Source organism: Accipiter gentilis, chromosome 16, assembly GCF_929443795.1.
Source record: "Accipiter gentilis chromosome 16, bAccGen1.1, whole genome shotgun sequence".
Classification (NCBI taxonomy): Eukaryota; Metazoa; Chordata; class Aves; order Accipitriformes; family Accipitridae; genus Astur; species Astur gentilis.
Window position 1 is genome coordinate 26911485 of NC_064895.1, and position 12089 is coordinate 26923573.

The window sequence follows — 12089 nt, forward strand, 5'->3', positions numbered from 1 at the left end:
ATACAGAGCAACTGATTTAAGTTTAAATCAAAGATGATTGATGCATTTCTGTTAGAAAGAAGGACAAGCTAGGAAAGACACAGCAGCTTTTCCTGAACCCAGCTCTCGGGGTTTTTTCCTCCCATCTGCTAGGTCTTTAAAATCTAATGGTCATCTTATATTTGTGAATAAGAAAGTGAAGGAACAAGTCATTGTACATTAGTTACTCCATGGGAAGTGCCTAAGTGCAGTTTCTTACCCCCAGTGAATGCGAGGGGATTCAAGGCAGCTTAGCCTTCTGTTCAAGAGCCATCTGCTTTAATGCATCATGTTAAAGTCAAGGTCTTGAAAGGAAAAATGCTGTCACAAAAGGCAAAAAGCCTCCTACAACCACCACACAGAATAATGAACATCTAAGGAAAAACAACCTATGGAAGTGACCCCAGAAAGGCAAAAAGGATCTGAACTCATGGTGTAACAGGGGTGTGCAAATCAATGGTTTCGGTTAGTGGGAAAAACATGTATTGAATGGACTAACATTTAAGTAAGGTAAAAAAAGCACATCTTATCTCTAGCAGATCTCTGCACCCTATCTTGAATTCCCCTGCTACGGATTTTTTTTTCTCTCTTTTTTTTCCCTTGGGAAGCTTTTCTTTTTAATATGTGAGTAAAGCAGAACAAATTCTCTCATGTTGTCTATGATCGCTTAATCTCAAACTCAGCACAGATACATAACACTGCTTAATGGAGGAAAAGCAAAGAAGCATTTGATTAAATGTTTGATCTCTTGAGGAATGCATAGGCTCTATAGAGTACAGTGCACAGCTCACAAATATTTTGTGTTTTATTATTGATTAAAAGTGATTAAAATTAATAATTGGTGCAACTGATAAAAAATACTTTTTTCCTGAGCTAACCCTGGAAATGTGTAAGATTGTTTTGATTGCAGAGAAGTCTGGGATAGAAGAAGTGCAGAATTGCCTCTATAATGTCACCTTCCACAATCAGCATCCATTGCAAGTGCAGGGATATTCTTTGCAGCAGGACTATCCATGACTTTAGACAAATGAAATGACCTCTGACACCTCTGTTTTATTTATGCCAATTATAAATAGATGTGGTATTAAATGAAAACTCTCTGGACATTGTTTTTTCTTTACCACACAGCTTTCACAGTCTGGACAAAGTGAATGTAGCATGTTATTAAATCTGAAGTGTAACATCTTCCTCTAGTTGGAGAGGTATAAGTTATTAGTCGAAACACAGGGAACAGGCTCATATGTTCATGCCCCATATCATCACAGTGTTGGCACTGACAAAGTTTCAGCTAAATACACAGCAAAAGCTCTGGTTTTCTTTTGGGAAGATGCACAGTCTGTTTCGAGGGGACACAATGGAGTAATGATCTCACCTACACAGGACTGCTAAAAATGGAAGAGAATGGAAAAGGTCTTTAAATTTTTTCCATCTGTGGTAATAAGAGCGTTGGAGCCATAAAATCAGGCTGTCACAAAGCAAGGGTAGGTGTCCTCGGCTACTGATGCAGCATCTCCACTTACGCTGCTCCTTGCACCCGGTCCCTGCCCTCCCTCCGTTCAGCATCTGCTCGTGTCTCCGGTCCGCTTTCCCTGGGAAGGACAAAGGTGCAAGAACAGCCAAGGCCACCATGTTAACTTCTCTCCTGAAGCTTGTCAGGAGAGTTTCTCGGGGAATAAATTACGAATGGAGCTGGAGACAGTGATAAATTTCCCTTCTGAACAATCAATAAAATTCTCTCAGCCCCGCTCAGGCCCCTACTGCGGATGCAAGGGCCATAATTACATTGTCAAAAAGTCGAGTTGCCCTGGCTGACTGAAACCCCCTTTAAAACTGACGTGTGATTGACAGGCAGTTTATGGGTGGCACGCTTTGACTGGCAGGGGAGTTGGCTAAAGCCAAAGGCAACAGTGAAATTTCCCAGTCCGCTACAACTACCGGAGCAAAGGACTGCCACTCACGAGAGAATTGTGGGAAACCCTTAGTCATATTAACATATCAAAGTGAGGAGCTGACAGCGCTTACTAAACAATCTGAACTCAACCATGGCTGCAGAGCATCCCCCAGACTTCCCAGTCTGAAACAGAAAAAGGAATTAAAATGCACTCAGTCCTGTCTTCACCAAGACAGCTAAGAATTTGGAAGCCTGCTTATTTAATGATTTTGATCTGAGATAACATATACATGCATGTATATATTATGTACCTCACAAATGTATATTGCTGAGCATGTCAGCCTCTTTCATAAATATGTATGAAAGAGGCTGTCATGCTCAACAATTTGTTCTATACCACAGGCCAGACTGGTACTAAATTGGAGACAGAACAGCATATTTCTGTTTCATGTAAGAAATATGAACCCAGCGAAAGAACACACTCCTTTTGGTCTTGTTTTCTACCAGCCTTCTACTGCTTCAGTGCTAAATGGCAGATTACATGGTTTGAATGAGCCTTAATTGCAGCCATGCACTGGGACTGTATGCAGTGCAGAGCTTAGAAGTGACTTCATAGCTAATCTGGATTTCTTGAATAAGAAATTTATAAGAATTCTTGAATAAGAATTGATAAGAAATTGAAACCAAGAGATGTTTCCACTAACAGGCCAAGCCACCTTTGGCTCCACGTATCTCCATCCAGGTAATGCTTGGGTTGCAGACCTCAGTTTCTTGGTTTCCTTCGGAGTGAAGAATTGCTGGGAATTATGGCACTGAGTAAAACGTATGAGGTATCAGTGAGAAATGCCTTGAGGGTACTGACATGGACACCTAGGTTTACTTCTCTCCCTCATATTGCCAAAGTAACACTGTAAAACGTACTTCTGCCCTGTTTGGCTCTAGAATTTCATAATTGTCCATGAGGATAGAGTCAACAAGCCAGTGATGATACAGGCTCAGAATAAAAAAGGAGAAGCAGCACAGGAGGTGCAGCTACAGGGAGATGCTACTGGCTTTGCTAGAAAACAAAACAGCATGAAGAAGACAAGGCTCTTGTTATAAAGGGCTGACAATTTAAGGACAAAATCCTGACTTACAGGGCTCAAACCAAGAATGGGAGGATACTTTAGAGTAGCAGGAGAAGACATGGAAAGCGAAGCAGCAAAAGCTGTTATCAGGCAAATTCAAATCAGACATTTTAATGCTTTTCTTAAAAAAGAAAAAAAAAATAAAAACATGGATGATTAACCAAATTAATCCCCTGGAACAAGCTTCCACAGAAAATGCTGGCTTCCGTTTCCCTTGATGTCCCCAAAGACCAAGCCTTTCTGGAAGGCATGCTTTAATCTAATGCCAGTTACTGAACTCAAGGCTGGGATAACTGTGTGAAATTCAATGGCCAGTAACGGACAGTCAATTCAGCCTAGATGATCTAATAGCACTTCTTCGCAGAGCCCCTCTAGGAAATGGGATAGAAACGCCCTGCCCTTTTGCAAAGCCAGTTTACTGAAATTATTAAAGCCGTTTGCAAACACTATATGATTTAGCCTCACCGTGTCTCGACAAAGTGGTCGAGAGCACCTGACGTGGCGTTGGGGAGCAGTGCAGCCCACCTCCCTTGCCACTGCCCCGAGCACCTTCCCTAGCCTCCGCTGATCCCTCCTGGATTCCAAAAAGCATCTGTTCGGCGACTTCCCTCCAACAACCGACCTCTCCCGACCTTGCTCGGCTCCTGTGAACTGACAGGATTACCGCACAGCAGTACAGCTCGCTCCCTGCCTGTGCTCAGATTGTACCCCTCGGTGTCTGACAGCATTTTTGACTGAACGCCATACGTGTCAGCGATGCTCAGCTAGCAACCTTTCTGCCTGTAGGCCAGGAGGGTGTAAGTTCAAGCCCTGCTGGAGGATACGAAAGCCTACCAGGACGAAGGTTGACACGCCACAACATAAAGGAGGGAAATGAGGCATTCAGATACGTTGCTTTTTTTTTTTTTTTCTTCCCTCCTCTATGACACATATTGGCTTTAAAAACAGCCCATTAGTTAAGAGCTTGACAGGTGTGCATTGCACTAATGTTCTGATTCATGCTGAGTTTGGACCCAAATTCCATAGCCAATCTACTGCACCAAGAAATGGCCATTTTATACCTGTATTTCTTAGCCCCCCCAAAAAGCTCTGTATCTAAAGTTCTCCGTGCCACAACATCTGCAAACCTACAGCCACCTTCTGTCCTTTAAGTCCCTTGTCTCTTCCACTTGGCAGGAACTTACAGCTCTGACCCTGCAGGGCTTCCTTTGAGAGAAAGGTCCAGTGGTTACAGCAGAGGACAGGGCATCTGGGACCGAAATTCTTGGCATTGCCACAGTTTTTCTGCATAGCCCTGGATTTGTCATTTATGACAACGACCTGTGAGGACCACCAGAGAGTTACCAGCTGTGATCCTAATGCTACAGACAGACCGCTGGCGTTGGGATGCCAGCACAGCACGGAGGGATGGAGGAGGAGGGGAAAACACAGTGCCAGGAGCACTTTGCTGGTGCTTTGAGAAGTGTCATCTCCATTCCAGCTCTCACGGGCTACTAACTGCAGCATGCTTAGCATTGGCCTCGCCATGGGACCTACCTGGCAGACTACCCTCTGTGGGAAACCCAAACAGCCAAAACTTCTTTGGGGAGGAAACTTCCCAGTTGTTATGGAGAGAGATGAGGGGAGAAGTGTCCCCCATTCCAGTAGCAGAGCAAACCTACACGATCCACAATGGACAGCTGAGGTCCAGTTTCCAAGGGATGGAGACTTCTATTTGTGGCCAGACATGCACAAATCCAAACATCTTCTAGGCACCTAAATGACTGCCAGAGTTTCATAACTACTTGATATCATCTATCTTCTTGGGGTCCAGATTTTCAAAATGACTCGGCTCCCAGTATGGGAGCTTTTATGGAGACACAGCACTGAACTTTCGTGCATAAGATACTGCAGAAGTAGGAGTCTGATGGTGAATGCAAAGACATGAAGTTTTAGCCCAAAAACCTGATTTCAACAAATACTTAACTAAAATTAGAAGTACAAGTTCATGACCAAAGTTGTTTGTTGGGTTTTTCCTTCCAACACCTTTTTTTCTTTGTTTTGTTTTCTTTTATTCACTTGTGCTTTGCTTTTGGAGAGAAGAAAAAATGTACTCACCGTGAATGGAAAGGGTCCCATTCCTCACTGCCAGGAACTTGACCCCATATGGATGTAACGGTGGAGAATGGAGGCTTCCGTAGAGATAGATGTGGGCTTTATGATGGAAAGGGGCCTCAGGGGATCCCACCTGGAGCTCTCCTCCACCAGATATCAGAATGTAATGAGCATGCAGTTCTACAGGTCCTGGACCAGTGAACAACAGTTTGCCACCTGAAGACAACAGAATAGCAAAATGCAACCATAGATCTATCAGCCAGTCATTATCTCACAGTCAAAGGAACTGTAAGAGTTGGGTAAACAAATGGTTTTACAATAATATTACAAGATTAAAGGTAAAATGTTATTGCGTCCTGCAAAATTTCCACCTTGTCCTATACATCTCCCTATGGATTTATCAGCTCTTTCCAGACCCGATTAATTCAGTCCATTTTTCAATTCTACCACAGACTGCCTTTCTAGACTTGAGCAAGGGCATTCAGCCTGGGCAGACATCTAAATCTCTCCAATACCAGTGCAAGGGAGCTGTGTTTGGAAAATCCCAGTTTTAACTTACTCACTCATGTTAAAAGCGATATTGCTACTTAATTTGTATGTTACTTTTCAGATTACAAACTACTTGTGACAGGGAGAGGGGAGAGGAAAATCACTTTGGAACATAAGGACTGGGAACTTGTTTAGATCAGTGGTTGATTTAATCCTGCATACTCCTCCGGCTGCTGTTCAAAACCAGATGCTTCCAAACACAGTATAAGAAACTTCTCCCTCTTAGCTGGATGTGAGATGATCTCCCCATCTCATGAAAGCCTCATTTTAATCCCTAATTAGAGGTTAACTTCGCCTCAAAGCATAAGGTTTCATCTCCTTGCCAACATTTTCCTTTTACCATCTATTAGTATAACTGGATAAGATTTGTCAGTAATACAGAGCTGATCCTTCGATTCTTTCTAATATTTAGTCTCAATGACTTCTTGAAGCAATGAATTCTGTGGTCGAAGTACACAGTGCATGAAAAGGCATTTCCATCTCTTGGGTTTGACTCAGTCTCTTCAGTTCTGTCAAACTCCTCCTTTGTTCTTGCCTTGTGTGAGCTGGCGATCCCAGTCTGTCATCTCAGGATGGTTTACTCTTTTATCTCCTTTCATATTTCCGCTCCTATGAAGGACACTGTCACTATCTTCACAATGTATTTGGACAGAGCGGACTCTCAGAAATCTAATCATTCTGCACATGGAATAGGGTCTTCCTAGGTCAGCCCATGTTTCCCAGGACCTAGTAGGGGATACCTCAAAGCCTGGCAACCTCAGACCTCTTTACGAGGGGTCTATCACTCTCCCAACATTTCCCTTCAGGTGAAGTAGCTAATAACTGTGCCATCTCATACCATGGCCAGCTTTCTACTGGTGTTAGCAGTTTTTAATGGTGACCTCTATACCTACCAAACAGTTGGCTTTCCTTCTCCACAGGATACTACCAATTGTTAGCAAGAAGGATAAGGGAGATCAGACCTCTGCTTTCATTTCAGTATCGAGATGAAAAAGGAGGGACGAAGTTTTAATATAAAAATCAGATTAAAAGCTACCTTGATCATTGTTCGCCTTTGATCAGGTCCTGCTGCTCTCAGTGATAAGGGAGATACATAGCACTCGTGTGTCTTTCCCACCTAGATGTATCCGCTCCTGCTGAACACATTCTGCTTATCCTGATCTCCTTACTTATTCTTGCATTGAGGGGCTTTCATTGTTTCATTGATTTCTCAGTCTTGTAAAAAAGTCTTATAACTTAGTCTTAGTTCTAATTTCTTAGGCTTCTAACAAAGATAGTATTTGAATAAGGACTACCCATTAAATATTTTCTTTCCAGATTTCAGTAGGTTCCACATAAGTTTTTACAGAATATGCTTAAAGGATGAAAGAGAAATCGCATTTTCTTGCTTGTAACCACTGGGAACCATGGGATTGCTCCCACAAACACCAACTCCCCTATGTGTAAACTGTCTCTTTCCCTAGACATACTTTTCTATATACAAATGTATTTCTGTTAAGCTTGCTATGTAGTGTTTTTACAAATTATACTGAATACACTGTGATAAAACAGCACACATTTCAGCTTATTTCATGCAAAACAACAGAAGATATCTGACTGTTATTCTGAGATACATCTGAGACTTCTAGAAAAATGAAATGTTCCTAATACAAAATGTGCTATGCTGAAATTAGGATAATACTTGAAACGGTATTCATTTGCAGACTGAAGGGACCATTAGATGATATCGCCTGATGGTCTGTGCACATCATGCTCCTGAAAAACTGGAGGAAGTCAAGTCGTCTGTGTTTGACTGCTGCATACCCTCCGGAAAGGCAGGCAATCAATTAAGTGACTTGGGGACATCACTCTACCATTTTCTATGATCATCTTTTCCAACAGCTAATTTCTCTTACTGTTCACAATTTCTGCTTTATTTCCAATCACATCTTGTCAAGGACGAGCTTTCAGACAGAGGGTCGCTTTGTATCCTCCTGCATCGCGCTGCAGAGAGCTGTAGAAAACAGCATTTTCTGTGAAAGTACTTACAGGTAAAATCAAATCTCAGCCCTCATTCAGACTGGTTGATGAGATTTTTAAGACTTTCCCTGCAAGGAATTGTCTCTAATTCATGAAGCAGTGCTTCTACAGCCCTCTGTAATTTCCTATGTACCCTGAAATTAATATTTGTGGGGCATAGAATGCCTGTACCTGTAGTTTTAAAGCTCTTGAATCAGACTGGACCTGTTGATTTAAGAATGTGTATTCCTTATTCAACATCTTCATTATATTAACATTCTTCAGTAATAAATGGACTGCTGGTCCATCTTCCTCTTGTGATATAATTTGCCATCCTGTTCATTCCCATACTGAGAACAGAAATATTTATTAAATACATTTGCCTTATAGCACCAGTATTAATAATTTTATCACCACAATCTAGAAATGGAACTATAAATCACTGCGATTTATTTTATTCCTAACATAAAAAAAAGACACCTTCCCCAAGGTCTTTATTGACTTCCCATGCTCTGTTCCCACTGAAATATAGTCATTTCTGTTTCCACTTCTCTTCACACAATTTTTAATGAGTATTCTAATTGCTGCCATGCTGTACCACTGAAGTAGGAAGGCTCGTAGCCAGTTGTCCTATCTTTTGATTGCAAAATCATAGTTCTGCCTCAATATCTCAGAAAGTTTTCCCAAGTTTCAGCCACACTTTGTCCATCCAAAATTTTCAAGCTGTCTACAAGACAGGTTAAAAAGATTAAATTCTTTGCACAAACCCTTCTATCCCCTCCCGTGGATGACAGGGATGGGGGAATGTAAGATTCCTGAGTCCTTTTCTTTTTGCAGCCATGCCAATGCACCTGGAGGCAGCCGTGGGAAGACGCCTGTTTCCCATGAGGGTCTGGGATTTGTCTCCATCTGCCCTGCTCCCAGAGGGTCTGCTGTACAACAGTAGTGCATGTTCGTTCCTCCTCCATTCATGAGCAGGGCTGAGACACAACAGAGCACAGAATGGAGCCGTGCTTTGCTACCAGGACTACAGACATCTGCCTCTCTGGAAAACTAGGAGGGAGTGAGAAGAAGACAGCTTGCACTTTACATGGAGTCCCTCTTCCTGCAAAACCAGGAGCAGCTGGACCAGCAAGAGTTAATGCTTCTGGGATGGGTGTTAACACTGGTTCTGCACTGTCTCTGGTGCACTTTTCTGAACAAGGTGGCTTTGGCAAGTCAGGAGTAGCTCACCCTCTTACAGCTCCTAAAAATCACTGTCTGCCTCCTTACATATGATCGGTCCTCTATCTCCCTTTCGTTTCCTTTCTTCTTTTTAAAATCTCCTGTTCTTCAGTAATAGGCTAACTGCATGTCCTGAATGATTTTTACCTTTGTCGATTCAAAGATTTTCCATAGCTTTTGTGGATTTCTGGGTGTCTGATAAGCTTGGATGCTGGTAACTGCTCTGCACTGGGTGCAAGTGCAAGCAATAGTCCCAACAAGTTTCAGTAGCAGCAGGCAGGCAGGCACTAACTGTGCAACACCTGGCCTGCAGGTTTGACCCTTTTTGGGGGAAATCCTACATAGAAGCAAGGTTTCCCCACCCTGGATGAAAATTTGCTTGTGAAGGGATAATAATAATTGGACTTCAAGGTGAGGATTGTTGCCTGACTGTTGGGTTTCTCTGTCCCTAGGTGCAATGGCAACCCAATCACACTTGGCAATGGTGCAAAGATTTGCAAGATCAAGTCCACCAGAAAGCATTTTCTGTACGTGATGCTTTGGCTTTCCCTTAGAAGCAGCAGTCAGAGCCAACGTGTGATCATAGGAAATAGATATATCAGCTACATTCATGGTCACACCATAATGCCGTTGTCCCCTGGTTATTTGCAAAGCTTCTGAACTCCTCCCAGAACAAAGCCAAAAGTCACTCAGTCTTCGGGAGAAAAGAATGTGTAAAAAGAAAAGTTCAACTGCTAAAGTTAAAAGAAGAGCAGCATCACAGAAAAGAAAAGAAAGCATTACCAGGGATTCATTTTACTATTTACCAAGCCTGAGTGTAAAACAAACTCTAGCCAAACTTACAAATACTTATGTCAAAAAAATTGCATACTGTCCTTCTCACCCTCAGCTCTCTGTATCTTTGTGTTTTTCATTGGGACAGAATAAATATACAGCTGCTGCTTTACAAGATTGTCTTCCCCTTTTTTTAAAAAGAAAATAAAAGTTATGCTTCCTTCTTTTATTGCACTTGACCTCTTCTCTGAAAGCAGAAAGCAAGAATATTGCTCAACTGAACCTTTGACTATGACCCTCAAATTGTTTGTTATGGCTGCACAGGAAAGCAAAGTCCTACATATGACCTTGAGGGTGATTTTATAAAAATCAATCAACTACTGTTATGATGGCCTCCCCACCAAGCAAAACAAATACAATTAAACCCATAATCACTTCTGTACAGTACTGTGCAAATTCAATGGGTCTCTTTAGGTGGAGTGAGGGAAAGGGAGAAGAAATATGTTGAGGCTATTTGATACTTTGTGAGAACATCAGAAGCACCATTCTTCTCAATTAACCCAGCAATTAGCCTCCACCTCTCTGCCCAGAAAAGAAATCTTTCATTATCTGTCTTTACCAAAAAAAAAAAAAAAAAAAAAAAAAAAAAAAAGAGGAAAAGAAAGAGAGAAAAATCTCCATCTGTCCCACAGGAGGGGAGAAACAGCCAGACCAAATAATGAAAAAAAAAAGGAATATTAAGGAAAACAGACTTGATAATAAGGTGGGGGTTGTAATTTGCTGTGCAAATAACTACAACACCATCATGCCATTGGCAGAATTGCTTTTGTGAAAATTTATCTTCTGAAGATTTATCTTCTGAAATCCTTGGGAAATGGTGGAGGGAACACTCAAAGGAAAGGAATTGAAAAAAATAATGTATTAACACTTCACTTTGTCAGGTGTCCCGGGCTGACTCATGCAATGCCACAGCCCAGGTATCCAGAACATTTACTATGGAAAGAAGCTGCATGAGGCACTTCTGAAAAAAAGCACAAATAACGATAGAGTAGAGGATTGTGAGAATTGCTGTAGGAAGCTTCTCCTTGCCTCTGTCATGAATATTCACGCTTTCAGACATAGCAGCTTATATCCCTTTTCAAAAGCCTCATTTTTTAAAAAAATCCTTCTAACATAGATGTTCTCATAATGCATAAAAGAGATACTGATATTTCTCATTTAGGTTGTGATTTAGAGCGCTCTAGAGATTTCCTGAACGCAGTGGGAAACAAAGTCCCTATTCCAAAGTGCACCTTTTAAATGGAGGGCTTTTTTATTACCATCTTTTGAGGCCACACTTTGCATTCACTGTCGTTATAAGATTTTTTTTCTAATGAACTGCTCATTAGGGAGCTAGGATAAAAGTGACTATCGCCAGACATAATTTTGCTTCTTTATGTAAAGCTGAACGAAGCGTTAAAACAAGCAAACTCCAAGAAAGGTGCTGGTAGTCTCAAGAGATTCTTTTTTTTGTAATCAATAATAGAAGGTGTTAGGAAAGTGCCAACAGAATTGTCTTATATATCACTACTGTGTCGTGCCCCTCAACTAACAGAAAACCTCCTCTGCATGGAAAAGGATTTGCAGCTTGAAGGGTCATCTCCTCAGCTGGACTACTCCTTCCCATCACCGTGCAGGGAAGATCTGCTCTGGTTGTGCTGCGGACACACCGTGGCCGTGTGTAAGTAATATTCCCACAGCCTTCAGCTTGCTCTTACCGGTTCCTCTCACTTGGTGTTTCACATGACAAAGCCACAGAATCCCCCATGAGACAGGCTTAAGCTCAGAAGTTATATTCCTGGCAAGCATCCCTGAGTGGCAAACAGCAGGAGGCAACTGCCGGAGCTGGATTATCTTTGCTGAAACAACTGATCCTGTGCAACAAGGCTGCAGTGTGCTGGCAGCACACTTATTGCTCATTCTCCGGTTCCAAGGGTGTGCCTGGTGGGGCCTTCAAGCAGGAAAAAAAACCCTACCAAAACACAAAGATCCTCCTGTGTACAGGAAGAAGAATACAGAGTTTATGAGCCTTAAAAAAGAAAAATTGATTATTTCATGGACCTGTCACCTGCACTCTGTTGACATGCTCACATGACATTTGGATGAGCCATGAAAGTTGACTGCAGGCTGGACCACTGCCGAACAACGCGCAAAGGAAAGAAGTTAGCTATTTTGGCTCCATCCCAAAGGCCGCCTGAACCAAGAGTCCGAAACTCATTCTCCACCTCCCTGAGTATGTTCCTCCACGTTCATAATACACAGGTACAGATCCCAAACTAGCTGTGAATTCAAATGCCCGTGTATTTCCACCAGATCACTAACACGCTAAAAAGTTAAGCTTGTTTTCCAACGTTTTGTTGGACGGAGGCCTTAAT

The 12089-nt window shown here is 42.1% G+C and overlaps 1 protein-coding gene across 1 annotated transcript in view; it reads right to left on the reverse strand.

Moving 5' to 3' along the window:
- Window positions 1-12089, reverse strand: part of PKHD1 (PKHD1 ciliary IPT domain containing fibrocystin/polyductin) — a 260367-nt gene that overhangs the window by 157710 nt on the left and 90568 nt on the right. The window contains exon 36 of the mRNA XM_049818774.1: window positions 5134-5346. Coding sequence (XP_049674731.1) covers window positions 5134-5346 — 213 coding nt within the window. The remainder of the gene's footprint in view (window positions 1-5133; window positions 5347-12089) is intronic.